This window comes from Cataglyphis hispanica, chromosome 4, assembly GCF_021464435.1.
Source record: "Cataglyphis hispanica isolate Lineage 1 chromosome 4, ULB_Chis1_1.0, whole genome shotgun sequence".
NCBI lineage: Eukaryota > Metazoa > Arthropoda > Insecta > Hymenoptera > Formicidae > Cataglyphis > Cataglyphis hispanica.
This window is the reverse complement of record NC_065957.1, coordinates 4,309,591-4,333,269: the sequence shown is the minus strand read 5'-3', so window position 1 is coordinate 4,333,269 and position 23,679 is coordinate 4,309,591. Positions and strand designations below refer to the sequence as shown.

The 23,679-nt window shown below is 35.5% G+C and overlaps 1 protein-coding gene across 3 annotated transcripts in view; it reads left to right on the top strand.

Annotated features, from left to right (window-relative positions):
* The window catches only part of LOC126848721 (obscurin-like), a 150,920-nt gene that overhangs the window by 104,220 nt on the left and 23,021 nt on the right, over nucleotides 1-23,679 (top strand). For all 3 annotated transcript variants that reach the window (XM_050589829.1, XM_050589830.1, XM_050589828.1), the window contains one exon: nucleotides 18,737-18,883. In XM_050589829.1, coding sequence (XP_050445786.1) covers nucleotides 18,805-18,883 — 79 coding nt within the window. In that variant the 5' untranslated portion in view covers nucleotides 18,737-18,804. The remainder of the gene's footprint in view (nucleotides 1-18,736; nucleotides 18,884-23,679) is intronic.

The window sequence follows — 23,679 nt, the reverse complement described above, 5'->3', positions numbered from 1 at the left end:
ACTATAAAACGCTTCTTTTTTCACTGAATCTTCTCGAAATCTAAATTTTAGTGACTCTTAAGCAATCGTATCCGAAGCCAAAAAAATGAATGTTATCACGTGACGATAAGCAAGGGGATGTCGAAAAAGATGTAATAATGCATATAAATCATATGAATTTATCGTGTTATTGAAGTCATTTAGAATTGAAATTATTTAATAAATATATGTCCGTAAATGCAACATTTGAATGTTGATATGAATATTTGAAAAAGGAAAGAAAAAGACTTTCAGAAAGAAGACTTTCAGAATTTCTTATTTCTTTTTATTTATTTTAATGTAAACAAAACTGACAGAAAATATAAACAATATTAGACTGACAGAAAATGTAAATAATACTAAACTGACAGAATATTCAAATATGTACATCAACTTTCAATGAGTGTATTTCTGTTGGGAAGCATTTACGGACCTGCTTATTAAACAATTTCAACTCTAAATGACTTCAATAATACGCTCTTAATGTATGGACCTTGAGTCATGAGATACCTTGTATGTACAATAGGGAGATATTTCGCAATGAAATGCTGAAATTATGAAGAATTTATAAAAGAATTGCGCAAATTATGGAAGACAAAAATAAATTGTCGGGAATATTGCAGTGATAATTTATGCATAAAATTTTATACCTTCCTGCAGATTGTCTGTATTCAACTATGAGTTATTTTCTACGCTATTATTAAAGTTAATTTAAAGCTTAATGCGTGCAATTTTCTATAATCTAAACGAAAACATCTGTGAAACATCTTATATATAACTCATAATACTATTTTAAAAATTATCTACGCTTTTAATTAACAAATGGTAAATTTTTCTTTAAATAATACTTGAGATTAAATAAAAAAAAGGATTTGTTTGTTTCAAACTGCAATGAAGAGCAGATCGTTTCCGTACAGAAATAATAAAATGGCTCTCCGACCTCGAGAATTAGAAACGATTTTCGTTGCAAGCGGGCGCGCGTGATCTGCGGTAAAAACCCAGGAATGCAATGATGATCCAAAAACAGCGTTCGTTTTTCGTTGCACCCGTATTTAGGTAAAAAGGGAAAGGGCGCGCAATCTGTTCCGGCGTGAGTAGAATCGATGGGGAGGGATACGATGATACCAAGCTTCTCTCGGGTTCCATTAGGCGCAACGCTAACGCCCGGTGATCCGTGCAAAACGGGAACACCCTATCTGTTGCAACGCACGCGGCATGCACGAACTCGCTCGCGGGTTCGTGCTTTGATAACAGAGCGACGCAAAAAGGTCAAGCGATATTAACCCATTTGGATCTCGTGATCTGCCGAGGAAGATCGCTCTCGAAAACTATCTTGTCCCGCCCCGCGACACTCTCCACCTGTAATTGAAAAAGTACTCTCTTACGTCTATGATTACTAAATGGATAGCACGAACTAACTTTCGGAAGAAGATACAAAAAGTGTCCGGAGAACCATCTCCTTTCCCTCGAGTGGATATAAATGTCTCTACATAAGCCGCTATGGAATGGCACGTGAGTGGAATCGACTGCGCGAAACTTTCCAAAGCGGCTCAGCTATAATTCTCCTTTTACTTTTTCTTCCCGGTGATTAAGATACACCGGCCGTTGGTCGCTGCGGATAATTGCGGACATTCGAGAAATTTCGGAGCAGCAAAGAATATGAGAGAAAATGGTAGGCGGAGCGTAAATCGTATCGTATCTCCTTTTTTTTTATTAGATTGATAGTCTCTTAATGCAAAAGAATTATTTTCTAGAATATATTTATAATTGTTACCATAAATATCTGATCATTAGGAGCTTGAAATGTCATTCATTATCGCACGATTAAATAATAGAAAAGCCCTAAATTACATTAACAGATATATTAAACTCTCTTATACATACTTGCTTTAGTCATTTTCTTTTATTATATATTTTATTATTTTATTAATTATCATTTATATACATCATTTTTTTGTAATAACGCTACAAAGATTATATGTATGTATTTTAACACGATCGAGCAAGTATATGTGGTTACTTTTCTTAGCGCTTCCAGCTCTTTTGCCACCGCCGTAACTCAATTACACGATCGATGGGATCTCCGGACACGCTGACAATCCCCATCTGACATCGATAATAAAATCACGCGAATTTCCAACTGATTGAAAGCTCGTGATAAAACCGGTGAGATGATAGGAACGAACGAAAAGAGCAGAGATCGATTCTTTTCTCCTCGTATATAGTTAGAGCTATCGATATGAGCTCTACATCCACGCGGCGCGTGAGTGGAATCAATTGGAAGATAGGAAGACAGCGGTACGGAGGTACGTTGTAGCGTTTCCAAAGTAGAAGTTCCATTAAGCCCGAGAAACTCGAGGGAAGGTAGCTCTCTCTCTCTCTCTCTCTCTCTCTCTCTCTCTCTCTCTCTCTCTCTCTCTCTCTCTCTCTCTCTCTCTCTCTCTCTCTTGGTGAGCTCTGGTCGCCTTGCGACCGAACGCGACGCGTGCTCGCAGCTGCAAGACGATCAAGCAAGTTTCTTGAAACTCGGACTCCCGCGGTGCTCCTCAGCACAATGACTTGTAATTAAGGGTAAGATCGACCGTCTCTGATATTCCGCGATGGCCCGGAAACTGCGGGAGCCTCAAAGCTCTCTTCTAATGGCCGACAGGGATCGACTTGATAAAAAAAAGATTGAGTTATTCATTTTAGTGTAACTCGCTCGTGCCAGTATTACTAGAGTAGATAAATTGTCCGATTTAAACGTCATCTTTTTACAATTTGTGTTATATTAATAAACGTCAAGGAATAGTAGTTTAACAATCATTTCGATATTATTGAATTTAATCTTATGTTTCTTTCTCCTGCAAATTTTGATGAATAAAATTTTTATTTATCAAATAAATAAAATAATAAATAAAAAGATATAATAAGAAGAATAATAATAAAAAGATAAATAAAATAAATTTTTAACAATTGCAACTCTTTTTTATTGAATCTTTATACGATAATATACTCGACAGACACGAATAATGAAACAGACATTTTCTTGTAACATCTTTAACATTTCCAAGTTAGATTTCTACGCGCGAACATGATATTTGGCAATGTTTCGGTAGAAAAATACTCTCACGTATCAGAGACCGGCAGTCTTTTGGCGCGAAGTTCTTTCTGCACACAAAAGGAAATTCCACGAATGTTCTATCTTTCAACTCCTGACAAAACGTCTCTGGCCACGTGCCGTCCCTTGGGTATGCATAAAAATCCTATCGGGCGAAATCGTGGGTGCGAATCGGCTAGCTTATCCAAGCGGAAGGTGAGACCAAAGTAAAGATCCGCGAGAGGAAGCGAAGGACTAGGAAGCTCGGAGACAACGCGAAGAAAGTGAGATGTCTTCTGTGGAGCGCTCAAATGTACGCAGCGAGTTGAAGAACCCTCTTCTCTCGAGGAAGAAAATTGAGAGAGGAAATGCCTGAGCGAGGTTGGATCGGGACGCGTCGTCGGTTGTCCGACACGTGATCGGAATACCATCCGGAGAAGAGCGTCATCCTCCTCAAATTTCACGTTTCTGCGATGTCGCAGAAGATATATCACCCGTTCGACGCGTTTTCGCGCAGCTTTCATCGCGAAACTCAGACCAAGTATCGAAAAGTATGTGTGTATATTTCATGCTGAGATATAGAAGCTTTCGAGTGAAATGAAACTGGACCGCGTTTAATGAAATCACGCCGAGGTTACGATGACGCACACCCACACACACACACAGAGACACACACACAGCTGATTAGAACGGGTCCCCTTGCGAGACTATCGATCGCTCAACGCTATAGCGAATTCTTGGTCTATGCTTTACCTTATTGCAGATGAAATATAACGCCGGCTGATATTGTTTCCGCAAGAGACGGAAACCAGCCATGTGCGCGACGAAAGCTGCGTCGCGATCGCATTCGGAAATATAAGCGAGAGATTTTTCGGATATTCGCAGCTACGCGAGATAGAAAAATAAAACCGATGCAAGAAACATGTTATATTTTGAATATCGTAGTGATATATGCGATCGCATATTTATAATAACATAACAGTTATAAAAATGAACGGTGCTCTTCTGACACAATTATATACTTTACGCGATAGCAATTTGCATTGGATGTAATTGGAGCGTATGATGGTTAATTATTTACAATTTCAAAATTATATATTGTTTTAATTATATTGCAATATCAAGCGAGAAATTTAATAGCGTTTTAGGAGAAAATTCAGCGAATTCAGCTTCACGTAGCGGGATACCCCTTCGTACACTCATCTCGAATCTCCGATTTGTTCCCACGTCTTTCGATTCGCTTTACTCGGTTTCTCAGTTGCGTGCGAGCTCTTACAGTGTAAATGGCGAGCACTTTCCGTCAGCAGCAAAAAGCCAGCGGAACAAAGTGCTCCGTGATCTCTTGGTGTATAGATAGCTGTGCGACGTCCGCCACGTATATCGATTTACAAACCGCATCACTCCATTCCGATGAGTCGACGAATCGAGGTAATGGTCATTTTCATCGGCAAACTTGAGCTGGTAAAAAAGTGACGCGCAATATTAAAATATATTTTATTTATTTTATTATTAACTTGTTATTAATTCTCATAAAAATAAAGTTTAATAATAATTTAAAAATAACCGATATATACAAAAGAGAGATGGATACGTACATCAAACATACATACATCAAGAAGATCACATCAATAGATTCAAAGTCACGATTAAAGTAGCTGTTGAATTTATTACCGATAAAAAAAGCATTGAGATCACCTTTTCCATTATAGACAAAATCTTTAATAATCCGTTAATCTCCAATTCCGCTGACTCTTGCAATCGTAACGATTTCTTGTCACGTATCATTACAGCGCGAAATAGCAGCACCGTACAGTTTGCACTTGTTTATTAATGTATCATGTTTACTTTCCGCAACTCTTTAGATTGTCTGTCATTTTTGCTCTCTTATTTGCATGCTAGAATTAAAAAAAGAAAAAAAGATTTAATTATCCCGTTAAATGTCCTGGAAACGTGAATGGTAAACGCGATCATGTCCCGTATTTATTTCCAACGTTTCTAGCGTTCAACATTCCGTCAAAAGAAACGCATTCTCGTATAGCCAGCGGTGGTATCGATTGCGTGATGTACAAAGAACCGCGCGCTGAATTCGCAGCTCGACGAATTCGAAAGTCCGAAGGCGAGAAACGAGGTTAAGGGTGATTTGAAAGGAGAACATGCGGAGAATCCGATGAAATAACGGAAATGAAAGAGCCGAAAGCGGGTGGGAAAATAAAGTAAAATAGATAACGAAGAGCGACAAAGAGAGAGAGAGAGAGAGAGAGAGAGGGGTGCGAGAGTGCTGGGGTAATTAGCTTGGCGCTCTAAACTCATGTAGTCGACTGGGATCAAGTACTTTTCTGGAAAAGTGCCTTCTCCTAATTCCACGTTCGATATGCCTCACGGAGATAAGAAGCTTGCTACCGCAGTCATGCCTTCGATTTTATTTATTTCAACGACTATAGAGATCAGACTAGTTCTCGCTTCTCTTTTTTTTGCTTTTCAAAGAGGATTCAATTTTTCCCGTTATATGATGCTTCCTCCATTTGCCATTAGAAAGAATCGTTTGAAGGATACAGATTCGCACTGTACGAAATTGTCTTCCTGCCGATCTGTGCTCGAGACAAGAAGACAATTGACCCAAACACAGGTTCAGAAAAGCGAGCGAAGTAAGAATGAATAAGACCGTTGAAGTTTCAGAAATAGATATATATATATATTTTATCTTAACTTATTATTTTCTATCTTTACTTTTTTCAATCAATAACTTTTAATATCATAGTTTATATCCATGCTTTCATCGTGTATATCGAAGGCACTTTATAACGAGGTAAATAGGATAACAAAATATTACTTTTCGTTAAGCGGGGACCAACAAACGCAATTGGTTTGTTAACTGATTACGTTTGTTGGTTACGCGGAGCCGATGAAACACGGGACACAATTTTTCAGATCCGCGAGCGAGGAAGGGTTCATACCCGTGTATTGCCGTGTATAAATTCGTCACGGGCGCAAATATATATACATATATAGTATACGCGGGCAATGTAATTCGGTCTCGTAAAAATGCGCGCCGTCTATTGCGACCATGCATGAGTTTTTATCCGAGATTTAAAAGGCGAACGATAACGTTGTAAATTCAATGTGGCTAAAAAGTGACTTTTTATGCCGCATCCGATTCTCGATTCCATATTTTTTCACATTCAACATCTCATCTTTCTCACATCTCTCGAACATGATTTTATAACGTTCCGCGTGTGTGTGTACAGAATTTGTCTAGTGTTTGTAAAATACGTCAATTTTTAATACGATTATCCGTTTTATTGCAATCATCGCAAAAATAATTCGAAGAATTATAACATCGGCGTACGACATATTTATTCTATTTTATTGTAAAGTAATGCTATTCATTTTATATATCTCAATTTTTTTTACACATTATCATAAACGACGCTTGCACGGGATGATTACAAACTTCTACGTCGCGTTAAAAATGTTTTCATCGAAAACTCAGTTAAATCCCAAAGTAACGGCCATAACTTTTCGTTCGGGGGCAATTATTTAAATTCTCCACGTTGTGACAACATCGTCCGCAACGTTGTAAGAATAATGACGTTTACATTGATTTACAGGGTAATATAACATCGTAAAAACTAACGTGAAAGCTTCGTTTTCCCAGGGAGGGGAAGGAGCGAGCGCGCGGAAATACCTGTTTTAATTCAGCACCACTCTCGCCAATTGTGCGCCGATAAAATCCAGCTTCTTATCGCTCGGGAATTGAAGCGGTTAGACTTAACTCGATCTCTTAAATCAGCACACTGAGATTTTAATCAGACCTCTGAAGCTTCGGGAACGCGGTCGCGCGGTCGTGCGGTCGTCTGCTGCTCGAAGTAGACGGTATGTTTCTCTTTCATAAAGACTTGGCAGGAAAGAAAACCGAGCGTTTGCGTCCTCTTTCTTACTCACGGAAAGACGGAAGTCTTTCCCACGACATTTTTCTACTTCTCGCACACCTTGCGTTTCATGGCGCACGCTCCTCCTAATTTTATTTATCGCCCTACGAGATGTTTCGCGTTCCTACTCTCACTTTTCCCTTTATTTCGCATCACTTTTTAAACAGATCAAGTTTCTTGTGACTTTTGCAAACAGGAAATCGACCACCATGCTCGCAATAATTCCATTATGCCGCACCAAATCGATATTTTATCTCTCCGATAAAAATAAGGCTGTACCCATGTGGGTGCTAGATCGGAGTCATATTCTCAAACGCGTTGCAATCCTCTGATGCCAAGAGAACGCATGAATATAGGATAGATTTCATAAATCTCTGATGTATTCCTTATCCCTTATCCCTTATTCATCCCTTATCTTATAAGCGTCTTATTAAATAATTGAGATAACGATGCGCGCACGAGAGAGATAAAATAATAATAATTTATAAATTTAATTTTTCATTAAATCCTTTCATACATAAAGAATACAGTAGCGTGGTAGTAAAATAGTATTGTAATTTTATCCAAGAATTTTAGAAACTATTCTATCTCGCTACAAACTAGCAAATACCCACATCTTACATCGTAATAATGGTATTGCCCGTATAAATTTTATATCACACTTATACTTTTATCTCGCTTCATTCCCGGAGAGGTCACATCTTTATCATTTCGCGCCCTTTATCATTTTTTTTTAACTTTTAACAAACGGCAGATTGAAACGTAGCCTCTTAGAAAACGATGGTAAAACCTTTTCAAATCTCTTTCTCTCTCTCTCTCTCTCTCTCTCTCTCTCTCTCTCTCTCTCTTCAGTTATTCTATAGTAGTAACTCGACTTCGAACACTTAGAAACTCGCGCGATCCGACGTCCAAGTATCAACGAGCTAAACTCTACTTTGTCGGACGCATTGATCCAACGGTATTAAAAGGATCTACAGAAAACCGGCCACATACATGGACTATAGCTTTTTCAACGTCTTCATTGCCTTCGTTATCCCGTAGAGAGAAGGCATTGCATCGCGAGAACGGGATGCTTTGTAACGCGGGCCAGCTATTTAAAATCCAGCAACGCTACGCGATGCCGATAATCGCTATGCCCGCCGGGCGTAATTAGAGCGGACCAGACGAGTTTATTATCCGCCTTTGAACGTCCTAACGAACGCCCCAGAGCAACGCAAAACGCGCGTTACATCGCAATGTCTTTGTCTTGTCCGGCTCTTCTTGAACGGAAATTACGATACGTCATCATTGTTATACACTTGACGCGAAAGCGTGAACCGCGTGAGAATCACGAGAGATAATTGAAAACAATACGTCACCCGAAATCACAACACGATGATACATGCTGTCGATACGGCGCTTTGTTGTTTCATAACTGTGGATCTGTCATCTCTCCTTTTCGATGTTCAATCTGTGATACGGGAATGAAATAACGCCCGATATATCGGGAAGCTATATCTTCCGGAGAACATACACATAATTTTAAATATTTTAATAACTTTATGTATCGTAATTTTTTAATGAGAAATCTTATTTCTTGAACTATATATTTAAATTACGGCAAACTACATATAAAACTATATATATATATATAATATGAATAGATAAATTCTTTCGACTAAATAAAAAGGTAGCACTCGCTTTGCTTTTATTCATACAACGTATTATTTCAATCTTCAAGTTACGACTTCTCGGAGTCGACAGGAGAGGAAGAAAAATGAAAAAAAGAAAAAAAAATATCCTTCTCACTATAAAAGAAAGCAACAAAAATTATGGACTCTTTCTTGATTTTCTTCGCATGAACGGAAGCAGATGTAATTTGGCTCGGCGCCGGAGGCGAAGAAGATTAAACTATAAAAAAAACAACGACCAGTTTAATCATAATAATTCTAATTACTCGAGAACAAAGTCAGAGTAAAGCTATACCGGTGAGAAACAGATGTGAGAGGGAAATGAAGGGTGAGGAGGGTGAGGGCGGGGAGGAGGGAGAGGGGATAGTGCGATAGATTGCAGAAGCGACGAGAAAAGAGTGCAACTAGGTCGTAATGTCGCGATCACCTTTTCATTTTCTCACGAATAAATCATTTGGAAGACGAAGAGAAGCAAATTTTTTTCGTCGCACTAATTTCTCACTCCCACAAAGGAAACTAGGATCCGAAAAAAATTATACCTCTCTCTTGCCTACGTTTCCTGTTCTTTATCACAAATCAGATCCGTCTATCAAGTTTCCCTTTTTATTTTTCCTCACTGACCCGACTATCGTTCCTTCTTTCTTCCTACTTGACTACCTGATCTATTCTTTCAATTCTATCGACCCTATTCCACCCGAGGTCATTAATCCTAATTTTCATTCACTCTTTTCGAGCGTACTGATTTCTCGGTAAAATGAGAATTTCGCATCTTCACTGACGACTATTAATTTTCTCGCCCATATCTTTTTTATGAGCAATTAAGTCTTCCAATTACTTTGAACTAACTTATAATATCAATTAAGAGAAATCTCTTTTCGTCTTTTTTGTCTTATACAAATTTCAAACTTTGTTGTGATGATTCCTGCATCAAATTTCCATGTACAAATGATTCTAATGATAATAAATATATTATAAATTAAAATAATATTTTTTTAAATAAGATATTTGTATATATATATATATATATATATATATATATATATATATATATATTAAATAAAATTTACTGCTTTTTTATCAAAAAATAAAGAACGTAATTACAAAAACTCACATATATCTAATTGTGGCTTTACCGGCGGAAAAATATAAAAGACGATGGGTATTCGGATATTTAAATGCTGTGAGCAGAATCAGAGGAATTCTCCTTTTCGCAGTCCGATGCTCATGCAAACCAAATGATCATAGAATACACTTGTGTCACTATTCGGTTCGTTTATTTTGTTGTTCGTAAATATCATTTTCATTTTTCAATTTAAATCTGCAAACAAGACGGAGACGGTAAAATATCTTTGTGCAGATTTAATCGTTGCTTTCATTATAAGTGCATTCGGACGAGCCATAATAGATACATATTTGAAAATTTGATGGAATAACAAAGAATTGCGAATCATGAAATAAACGAGAGGAAAAAATAAGAAATTGAAAAATTAGGAGTTTCTGTGATGTTGAGAGAATATGCTGAAGAGAATAAAGCTTGTGAAGACGAAGGAAAACTACTTGACATTAATATGACGTTAACATTAACATGATGTTCAAAAGACTATGAAAAGTCAATGTGTAAGTCAATGTGTAAGGGCACGCATAGATGACACATTGACAATAGAAACGGAATTTATGAAAATATTAAAAGAATGCAGACGCGATAGATAAATCGACATATCTAGAGCATTTCTTTTGAAAATTATTTATTCATTTAATATATATAATATAAAAACATTTGCAATATTTAATTTTGTTGAAATTTATTAAGTAATAATAGTTTTAGTTTTGTCGTAAATTTTAGAAATATTTGTTATAATTTTATCTACCTTATCTAACTTACGCATATATGCGCGAATGGAAATTATGTGTATTTGACATTACTTAAAAAATTCCAAGTATGGCTTTACTGATTACGCTCTCAAATATTTTAACAAAATTAACAGCTATTTGAAAACGACGGCATAAAATACGCTTGGGTGACACGTTGAGTAAAGGAAAGCTTTGTAAGTCATAAAATGTTTGTTTGCAAAGGACGTCAATTCCCAAATCTAATTTTCATGAAAGCTCTCGATGGATAAAAGAGAAAGAGAGATAACCATATCATATGCTCGCTACGATTGCAAAGATGGTAATCACCGAGTCATTCACGCAAATCTCATTAAATTTCCGACTTTTTCGAATTTGATAAAGAAACATGTATCGTCAAAGCAGCACAATTCTACATGGGCATAAAAATGCGCAAACTTTTTTGTGAATTTGTATTTTCATGAATCGTTATTTTCCAAGCGTACGACGTGCAAAATTAAAAAATACAACAGATTTAAAAATGCAATATTTTAAAGTAAAATTAATCGCTTGCATATTTATATGGGAAGGCTCGTTCGGAAAATATTATTTCGCCAACTCTCTATAAATATGCCCTTAAATATTAAACATATTTCTTCTTTTACTACGTCAAATTTAAATTTGACTACGTTAAATTCGCGAAATTTAATTCATGCAAATGCATGAGATAAGTAGAAAAGAGAAATTCCATCAAAGTCACTTGACGGTCGTCGTCATTTCTAGGTACGATGAATATCTTAGCGAATGTCGAAGTTTCAATCCTACGATCTTGATAAAGGAACCTGCTATATATTTATGGTACACGTTCCCATATGCATAATATTTTCAAGTCGACGAAACATGCGATACCAAGTAAAGTCTACGTCATAATGAAACTTGGTCTATATAGTCGCAGGAAGCATCGGAAAAAAAATTTGCCGTCCTACGGGGCCTGCATGTTTCTTCCTTTTTTTGAAAAGCAATACGACTTTTCAATATCGAACAAACACACACACACACACACATATACCATGTCCCACGCGAGCAGGTGGATGAAAAGAAGCTCGAAAATTATTCTGTTAAATTCCGTTGTTTTATATACTTTTTATTATATTACGTAATTTTGCATATTGATATTATTAAATGCAAGCCGGCTGCGTCGTATTTGAATAGCAAAACTATAGAAGAGGACAAGCGAATGAAAAAAATATGAATACGTTGCATTTGCGCGGCATCATTGCGTCCCAGTTGGAAAAATTCTATCTCTAAAAACTCAACCTATTTATATCTATTTGCAGTTGTTGTTTACATGTACGTGCCGCAAAGTAGCATGTGATGCAGTATAATTTCTGTGAAATATTTTCAAGTATATATTATACTTTCTATTCTTTTTATATATTTAATCATATTAAAATTTATTAAGTTTTATATACTTATTCTTATTTAATTTAATATATAATATTTTTTTTATTTATCACAATTTACATATATATTATAGTATAATAATATACACATAAATCGCCGCGAAATTACAGATAAATCTTTAGGTAGATTGCTATGTAAGCTACACGAGGAAAAATCCAAATGATTGTTTCGTGTGATAACAACGACCCTCGGAATTTCTTTTACCGTGAGGATAAAAGCTTACTTTGAGAATAAAGACGATGACTTTCCAACCCTCATAAACAGCACATGTTCCGAATCCAATTCTTGTAAATGCCTCGAGGCAGATGAAAGAACGATATGAGGTTGATGCGATCTCGATCGATTTTTCAGTCTCCAAATCCGGGTGCCTAAATGGCGAGCTTTCCACATTACCGAAGTGATAAGTGTAAATGGTAGATATCGCATGATGCAATGACTAGAAGTATTATCACGATACTAACGTCCTACAATAAAATACAAAATATGTTATAATTGAAACTATAATGTTTTAGGAAAAAATAATGTGCTTGACGAAATACATTTTTACTTTATAAAAATCTATTACGTAAAAATTGGTAAATTATAATTTTAAAGTACAAATTAAATTAATCAGAGATTAATAATCAGCAAATATCTTTCTTGACATGAATACTGTTTGAATGAATTTGAAGATATATATATTTTACAACATAAATTTTTTATACGCGATTAATGATGTAACGAGTTGCCATAATTGGCAACGCGTCACAAAGTTACTTTGCGAAATATAGTCAAGAGAATTCTGCTATTCTACAATGACGTTGCGTATCTTATCATCCGAGGTTAACTGCAGCAGATTGCCATAAATTCTCGACTATGACTTGAGAGACGTTTCTTTCTTCAAAATTATTATCCTGCCTAAGCAAAAGCTGCAAGATTATCCTAGAACCTATCCGCGCAGTCCTTATTATCCTTACAGTAGCTGCCAAGCCATATTATGCGGGCTACATTATGGTATATTGAATGGCATCGTAATGCGCATTAAACATATTAGATCGCTGTACCGTGGCATCTATGTAAAAGCACGAGTAAAAAGGGATGATTTATGCCTCATCCTACGTCGGAACGGCAGAAATCTCTTTCGTATAAAAATACTCCATCCACCTTCTTAATTTTCTGCCGCGCACAATCGCGTAACTCGCGCGCGCGCGCGCGCGCGCGTGTGTGTGTGTGTGTGTGTGTGTGTGTGAGTATCATCGTATATGCATATAAAAATAAATAGTCGCTCTTATACGATCGTATGACGCGATAAAACAGCTTGACAAATATTTTCATATTTAGATAATCTATTAAATATCTCGAGATTATCAAACATTTTTATATTCAGATATTTTTTCTTTATAATCTGATTCATGAAAGTGAATCTATAAAAGTAGACGATACTTTGTTACGTTAAAGATGTCTTTATGTAGAAAAATGCGATGCGACGCGTAAAACGTACGACACGATTACTGTGAAATATTATTCCACCTTGTTAGCAATATTGAGCATAGTTGATAAAGTAAAATAAGATGCAAAACGACATCGCGTCGTACAATTGGTACAATTTTCCTTCTCTACGCAATGCTGAATAATTCAATGTGCGATGCGCACACATTACGCTCACACTAGAGCTTACAAAATTGTCGTGTAAAATCGCGTATAAGCCATTCGCGACATTATTAAAGCTGGTTACATCATGTTTAAAAGAAATGCCAGAGTATCGGGGCTACTTTTCGCTCTCGAAGTCTACTGCGAGAAGGATATTTTATCATAGCAAATAAAAATATTCTGAACACCGCCGGGCGTGCTCTTCGCATCTCGATGAAAGTCGCGAAGGACTGACAGAAGCAGCTCAACACATTATGCAAAGTTCATTAAAATCGAGCTCCAAGAACGGCTGCGGCGCAACCGTCTCTTCTTCTCTCTCTCCCTCTCTCTCTCTCTCTCTTCTTCCCATATCTCTCTCGAAGTCATGGACGAAGCGGCGTTTCACCCTCCACGTCAAACTTGGTCCAACTTTACCTGCTGCCTTCCTCCACCCTGCTTGCGAACTTGCTGGCACCTCCTGACCTTACATAGAGTGATTCGTGGCGCGTTACGACAAGTAGCACGTAAGATGCGGTCGCGCAAGTCGGACAGTAAAAGATTAACGAAATTAACGCATTTTGATCGCTTTAACCCATACAGATACACCGCTGCATGCTTGGATGTTTTCAGTTTATAAATTGCTGCGTGATGCAATTTCTCGTTTATAATTAGAGTAAATGTCTCGATAACTGCCAGTGTCCCTATAACTGTTGTTTTATTTATTTTACTTGATAAAAAATAAGTTTGTAAACAAACATGTGCAAAAAAAAATTGATTATTAAATCAATACTTTAATTTATATATAAACAAAGAAATAACACGTATTTGTTTTTTTAGTATTTAAAAATTAATGTTAAAAATTGAACGTCATGTTTGAGTATCAAAAGTGCGACTACGTAAATAAAAAGCGGTGCAAAGTCGTATTAAAGAAAGGGCAACAATTTTATTATATAATACACTTTATTGTTTATGTATATTTTGCTGTTTATATATATTTTGTTGATTTTGTAAAATGAATTAATGAGCTAAGAATCATTATAAAATAACGTAAAATAATATGTAAAATAAATAATATTTTATTTAGATAGTTAAATTATTATAATTAACGCTGACAGCAATAGGGAATATTTTCTGATTTGATCGTCAGATCGTCAGTGTTCGGGACAAGAATAAACATCATAAGTACGCATAATTAACACTCACCAACAGACTATTCAAACTTTTTTCTGGGTGCAATAAAAATGGCACTGGCAATGATCTGATCACATTTAAAGAAACTGACACTTATCGGGTGTCAATTGTATGAGCAACATGCTTTTATAAATGGCAGTCATAGGGACATCGCAATTTTCTGTAGATTTTTATTAATTATTAATTATTAATTTAAATATTTATATTTAATGCATAATAATCTTTTTTATAATAATAGAGTTATTAAGTAATATTATGATTTAATGTGAGATATTTTTATAACTTTAGCAACATGCTTAAATAAAATTAGGCTATAAGGTGGCAGTAATTAGGACATCTACCCTATATCTGTGAAAATTTGAATCGGGGACGTTGTCAATTTTACCCTTTACCCATTTATTTAATCCGCCGAGTCATAAGCGATCTAATCGCAATAATTTTGCTGGTCACATACTGCATACATAGTTCGCCGAAATCGTTATAAACTCCGCATGTGGCGCTTGGTAATCTGTCCCGTTCAAAAGGGAACATAATTATCAGATAGTATCGCCGCACGGAATTTCGACCTGTTCATGTGTCGGTGAAGTATTCGCATAAATCATCTGTTATAGCGCAAAAAGGTTAACGCAAATTGCATAAGAAGCCGAGGTAATTATGCATACCGATGTTTAACCTATGTCTATTTAATCGATATCAAACTTTCCAAAAGTCATAGCGTTTACAAATGTAAATAAGCTGGGCGTTAAAGTCAAATATTCAACACTTTGCAATATACGCGAAGCATATGCAAGCAAACGGGGTAAATATACGAATGGCACAAACAAATTTGCTCCAATGTACGACTGAATATATAAAAATACACAATGAATATAAATCGACTGACTGTTATAAACCGTAAAGTGGCGCGAAACGCCAACATGCATATCATGCATCGATTATTTACGATTAATATTTATGTATGAACCTAACCGATCGACCATCAATGTATTAAAAATATTTGACTAAGCTTTCTTTTTTATTTGTAAAATTATTTCCACAAAAATATTTTATTTTCTCGCTTATCTAATTTTCGAGATAAATAGAAAAATATCAATCTTTTTTTTTAAATGAGAAACGAATTCTTTTGTTTTTAGAATCAATTTTTTTCTTAATTAAAATCAGTAATGATTAAATTTCAACAAATTAAATTTGTTTATTAATAAATGACAAATGTATTATAAGAGATAATAACTAAAAGTTTTTCTTAAAAAAGAATTAAATCTAAATCTCAAAATATCTGCTATTATACGTAAAGTCGGAATTTAAAACAGTAGTAACATTGGAAATTAATTCACTGTTTATCGTGATTAAATTATACCCGCGTATCGCGTGACATATCTTATAATTCAGAAGAAACTCAGATCAAGAAAAAGGAAAAGTATCAGAATCCAGAGAATCAATAGCGAGTGTAGAAATAAATGTAACGGTATATATAGACGATTTTTGGCACGAGAGCCACGATTTTCAACGAAATAAACTAACGGGACACCAAGGGGGTTGGGATAGATCGGTCGGAGATAGATAAATCGCAACGATGGTACAGTCTCTTTTCTTCCTGTTCACCGAAATATATCGTTTGGAATTAATAGTGCATCGTGACGGCGCATCGTCGCGAAAGAGATTTAATTCGATCGATATATTGCTTCTTTGCGTAACCATCGTGCATCGATTTTTAGAGTGTATTTCCTTCGCGAGGAAAAGTATCGTCTAGTAACTTTCTGATAAGAATCGCGAAGCAATACCGTTTCAATCCTGTTTGTTTTAAAAAAATGCCACAGTAAGATTAATTGTTTCATGTTGATTTTTTATTTATTTTTTTTTTTTTTTTTTTTTTTTTTAAAGTATATACATTGATATTTATTTATTTATTATATTTATTTATTTTCTTTTTTTTTTTTTTATAAGTACATTGATAAATATCTATTTTAGGAAAAACAGAATTATATGGATTACACATTATATAGTTTCTGCTAAAAAAAATTAATTCCAAATCGCAAAACATCTGTTTTTACACGTAAAGTCGAAAATTTGGAATAGTATTGGAAATTAACTCACGACAATTTGACAACACACAAATTTTGAATGTGACTTATTAAGAGTGCTCGTATATCTAGTCAAAATCAAATTGAGCGCATATCGACAGCGATGTTAACGGAGTGGCACGAGAGAAGTTTAGCGTTCTCGACTAAAAGCTAAGGCTTTCGGTCAAGCCTTTTATGCTAATGTAATCTGGAAAGGAGTGCGCCGCCACATTTCCATTAGCATTTATCCTAATTGCAGAGATATTTTAGCTATCAGAAACATGCTCGTAGCGCGACGACATTTCTTTCGGATTTCTGTAAGAAATAGATATAAGAATGTGTAATTGGAATAAAATATATATATAATTATTATAATTATATTTATAATAATTGGAATAAAATAAATATATATATATATATTTTGAAACTATAAATTTAGAAGCACAAATGTTAGTATACCGAGTACGAAACATTGAAAATATAATATGTAAAATTACAATTTGCTGCGATTTCGAAACAATCTGACTCTGACCAGAAATAAAATTGATATTACTCGCGTTACGCACTATCAATAACTCCTAATGGCATTTCAATTTTAAGCTTGCGACGAGATTTTGAAACTGATCATCTCGTAAATTATCAATCGCTGATTACATCAGTGAATTTCAACGGAAGAGCTAGGTAATCGTTAAAAGGATAACGTAATACACAATTACGGGCGATATGTGATATACGATTGCAATCGGCTTTGATTTTGCTGTGTCATCGAAATCGGGATTGGGATAACGACGGTGATACGTGAGATCGTGTATTTCTCACTCGTATTGAACGGATACATAGGATATCTCGGTCTCAATCTGATTTCGCAATTATTGACTGTAATCTCCTCAATATCGCGAAGCATACAAACTATTAATTTGTCGATATAGAGAATCAGCATGTGTGCGAAGCAATATAGCCAGATATTAAGAACACTTTTCGCACAAAATTCTTAAATTTTAAAATAACTGTAACTCTAAATTTAAAACTCTTTAACAAAGAGTCCTTGAAGGATAAAATATCGAACAGATGATGCACAATAGACATTAAATACAAATTACTTTTTTTATTCAATTATTTGTGCGATGTTTAATCATACCTTAATTAAAATCCTCGCATACTGCCCGCGGGAAAGTTTAAAAGTTAATACCCGTAGAGACGGCGATACTTTCATATTAGCACGGCAGTCAGCCGACTTACGAGCGCCAGTATAAAACGAGCTAATTACGTTATGGCAACGATGCGCCCGAGCTGCGCCGCGCAGCTTCTTCTTCCTTTTCCTATTCCTTCCTATTTTCCGGACACACGAAAGCGTCCGGAATATCTGCGTGACACATTCGCTCTATAATATCGTGGATCCCGGATTATTTTTATATTGATTGTACTGATTATTCTATTTGTCCGAATTAATCGCTTTGCATTAACTGTTTTATTAATAATTTCTTCGCGCGATTATTAATATTTATAATCTCTTGCAAAATGAATATGGATGAGATGTGAACGTTTATTTGCTACGACCAATCATAACTTATAATTAAATATTAAATTAAATTCAGCAATTTACACCATTGTTCCTCATAATCAATTATTGATTTATTTGTATGACATATAGAAGTCATGCTTTTTGGTGTTATCACGTTGCAAATAAATTATTGTTGGAATTTAATGCTAAATTAATATAAAAATATGCCGTGTAATTACGTGTAATTTTTTTCTTACATTAACACGTTACGAAATTTTTACTCAACGCGATGAAGCAACTTGCGTGGCGCTGGAAGATAATAAATTTTATTATACACAGCCCAGGCGTAGAGCTCGACTACTTACTTAGTCCCGCATCTGTGATTGCAGATGACAACAATGTCGAGGCCGTGGTACATGGGCCGCAGCAGCGGGAACAGATAAGGCAGCGAGCAGTCATGTGTAATGTCATGTGGCTCCTTCGGCTCCTGACGATCTACCGCCTGGCTCATCTCTCAGCATCCGGTACGCACACAGGTGAGTGCTTTATAGGAGGCAAGGTCCCCGCATTACTCTTGCTAAATAAAAATGGAAAATAAAAATTAGATACAAACAAATCGCCTGCGCTGATATATTACATAATAACTAAATATTATTAAAAGTAACATTTCGAAATTATCAGAGTGAAAAAATTATATCAAGAACAACGATCTCGATAAAATTGATTTATATAGATCACGTGTGAATTGCATTTATGTGCGACATATATTTCGTGTATTATATGTTCCAGCAATAAAACAAACACGAATCTCCAGTGTGGTATGAGTTATGGGTATAACGCAGTGTCGATTGCCATAAAGATCGTAGAGAATTTCGAATCGGTCGGCCGACCTTTATCGCAGTGCAAAGATGCGACAGCTGTTCTCACGTGAGAACGCCGCTGAAAAGCATAAAACGCTGCGAAAATTGTTGCGGTTTCACATTTGCGCGATAATAAATAAATGGTACAATTATTTATTGAATGTTGTAAAAAATCTATTTTTGTCAATTAATTTTGTTGAACAAAATTGATCGCGAACGGCGTCAACTGAGACCTCAAAAACTGTACGACTTTATAATATAGGATGATATTTTTACTTCTTTTATGTATGTTATAATTTCGTTTGAAGGACATATATATATGTGCGATGTCGTAAAACACACGCGAATAGGAAACTATTGCTTTTGTAATAAATAAGATTTACTCATCGACAAGGCCGAGTCTCGCGAGTCGTAAGATACTTTTACAACTCCATGTTTTACTTTGGAATTCCCATTACAGTTGTAGGCCTATTATGTGCCATCTGCCATAATCCAATCCTATCTAAAAGGAGCTCGAGACGATGCGATATTAAATCATTTCTCATACTCTTTTTTTTAGGACAATCCAAGCTTTTCCGCGACGTTCCACTAAGAATATGACACGCAATAAAGATGAAATTCGTATTGAACGCATCAAATATTCGTTCCGTCAATCAAATTATAGAAATGACATTCCAATGTTCAATAATTTTGAAATTTTAATGACACATTAGATCCTATTCCCTATATATTTATATATGTATATGAATATTTTTCTTAATCTTTCAATTTATATTTATTGTTAACCAATAAGATAACGCGAATAAGTGTCATATCAACGCCTGAATTATGTACTACTGGACTCTTCTTATCGGACACTTGAATTCTCTCACGAATATTTTGGAAATTTGAATATTTGCTCGCGCGTGTGTGATTAAAACGAAATCTACTTTGATCTGAAAAATATGCCGCCCGCGAAAGATTTATCTCGCGAGATGAATTTTTGTGAAATTTAAATTATGATCGCATATAAATCCCTGGACGATATGTTAATCCAAGGAACGATAACAACTTTTGACCACCCGTTTTCTTTTATTACCTCAAAATATCGCGTGACGCAACGTGTGCTATGTGGGATGTTGTGACATCTTACGCGATCAAGATAATTAACGGAATATCATATCATCTATAAACAATGTGAGAAACGTGACATCTGAATGCAATATTTGGTACATCGGTATAAAAGTTTCTTTGAATTAACAATTGTTTTACGCTTTCACGCAAAACGCGATAATCTTTTAAGAGAACTAAAAGAAAAGAAAATTTATTAAAGATACTTTCATATATTTAAACGTAAGCCATTTGTAAAAGAGATAACAAAAGAGAAAAAATAAATTTAAGAAATTATATTACACTCGTTATATGCTTTGCGTGGATTAAAGAGCAACATCTAGGAGTTAGGTGTTAAATAAATTTTATCACGAATGAAACAATCGAATTATTCACTTTTATCTCTTTTCCCAAGTTGATTCATATTACAACAACAGCATGGCACGCGCGACAAAATATATCTTTTATAAACATAAATGAGTATTTATGCTGACGTTTTTGTCGTATCGTTTTGTGCAGTGTAAGCCGACCTTAATACATTTATCTCGTTTACCGTAACGCTATGTCCCATTTTGCCGCCTTGTCCCGGATTAACTCCGCGAGATTCACTCCCGAGGATCATTAATAGTTTACACAAGAGTGTGCGTGCACGGCTGGGGAGAATTTCGTGGCGATGCGGTCTCTTCTGCTGAAGACACGTTATCTTCCGATAGTGACACGGTTATTGTTCCCCGTAAGACGGAAACGAGTGAACGGCCCTCGTTTCCATCCTTGGCATTGTCAGATGCAGCCGGATTCGCATAATGCTGGATCGCGAAAACATCGCTATCGCCGAATAACATTGTTAATGAAACAATAAAGAAGAATTATTGAATATCCAAGTATTTTCATAACAAATGTTTTGCATCAATTAACGCTGTGCCGATAACTAATAACTGGATATGCAAATTACATTCTATCGAATCATCAATTATTTCGCAATAAATTTAGGATTATCGAAAATGCGCAAAGTAATGGCAAACGTCGAAATATTAGCGCTCTCGGCGTATTCTAAATTGCAACGAGTGAATTTATTGCGTATCACAAACAGCCTCGGAGCACAAATTATAGAGGACGATATTTGAATTTTGTGCGTCACCGATAATAAGATTATAATTATTTAACCGTATATATTTCATGATATACGGCTACTAATTCTACCGTTTTCTTTATTAATTCTCTTACGTTATATTACACATATATATGTTACATTGCCACATATCTGTAAAGATTAGAAGAATAATTGAAAATTTTGGGACACATTGTGATGACGATGAATTGCGGAAAGTTTCACTATCGGTACCTTGATACACCGTATTTTCCGTTTAAAACGCACGATGATAATGAAGAGAATGATTAATTTAAAGATAATTTATTATTGAAAGCTCTTTTATCTTAAATTGCGTCGCGAGGCGTTTGCGAAGGGGAGAGAGATTTGTCAAACGAGGGCAATCGGCTGCGGCCAGATACCGCAGACATCGACGCGTTTGTCTACCGGAACGATGCGAGCGTCACGTCACGCACGAGTATACGGGGACGTTGGACGTTCGAAACGCGTGCAGAATTTCTAATCTGCACGGTACACGCCACGACGTCGGCGCGTACGCAAATCATGAAAGTGACAAAGCGATCGGCGCGCCGACATGTGCAATTAATTCCCGGGGAGATTGATGCGCGCACCGCAGCGCGTTGCGAGAACATCGCGGAATGTTACTCCGCATCCTTGTTAATGTATCCACGTCGAACATGCCGAGAACGTGCGCTTGTGCCCGCGTATATTCGTTAATGATACGGTAACCTCCAGCATCGGTCCATCCATCTCTTCCACGATCGCTCGTGTATGTACGATACTGTGCAAGTATGCACATATTTTCTCTCCTTTTCTTTCTCTCTCACACACATATGCATACTCTCTCTTTTTCTATGTCCCTCTGTCTTATTTCTTTACTCCCATTTGCTTTCAATTAATTTAAAAAATAATAGCATTAATTAAATAATTGGAGCGCAGACAATCGTGTATATTTAATTATATATATATATATATGTCAGAAAGGGAACTAAATAAATAAATATATATATGAGACTGATTGTGTATGCCAATTACTTAATCAATATTTCTCTTTGTCTCTCTCTATTTTTGGCACAGCATAGTCGCTGCGTAGTCAAACTAAATCTGACTGTTACTTTGAATCAATACGACATGCAGAACGTATTGACAGGACGCGTAATGCACGTGCATGTCGCGTGCGTGGCCGCATGACGTATGCAATACTCGCAATACGAGAGAACTACTCGAACATGCAACCGAGCGTTTGCCACGAGTCCATCCGTATATATCCTGCAATTCTCGCAATTTATAGTATCTGCAACGCGTTGCACCTGCAACACGTTTGTCATAAATCGGCTCTCAGTTCTCTATGAGAATCGATCTCACGGAACTGTCCAAGATATAAGATGCCTAATGCAATACAACATATACATGTTCTCTTCATATTTAAATAAAATATTACATAAATTCATAAAGAACTGATCGTAAAGCAGAAAATTTACAAAACTGTTGTCACAAAATTTACAAATGGTCTTTTTTATAACTTTATAAGCAACGAAGTAGGTTACAGATTGATAAATGTAATGTTGAAAATGACTATTTCTCAACAATACATTGTACATGTTAAATCAATTTATTAAATTTTGATTTAATATTTTTATAATTTATTAAAATCAGATTCATCATAATATTAACTTGTACCAAATTTTTTGATATTTTCAAACATTTTTCTTTTTTAGATTAATCTTACGAGGGAAAAAATTATTATACAGGGTTCAAAAAAAAATTATTTAATATTTATATGATAGATAGAACACACCATACTGTGTATAAAAAGACTTTAGTAAACATAGGTCGAAACCTCAACCGTTTCTGAGATGTAAACATATTTGTATTATTAGCATTATGACTTATTAGCATATTGACTTACTAGCTTCTACATGACGCATGCGACGTGAAAAGAAGATAATCTCTTTTTCTAAATCTTTATCTCGATATTTAAAGAAAATGTTCTACATGTTCTTCTTTCATTTCCACACACGCTTAGCACTCTTCTTATAGAATTCACAATCGTCAGTTGATGACAACTGACTGATTGTGTGAAATCTTCTGTTATGAAGTATGTATGGAAATTGAATGAGGATTCAAAACACGGTTTATAAACACTAAGGTAAACATTGCATGCAACACGTAGAAGCCAGTAAGTCAATCAAAATGCTAACACAAAAATGTTTGTGTCTCGGAAATGGTCGACCTACATTTACTAAGATTTTTTTACTCAGTGTGGTGTGTATCT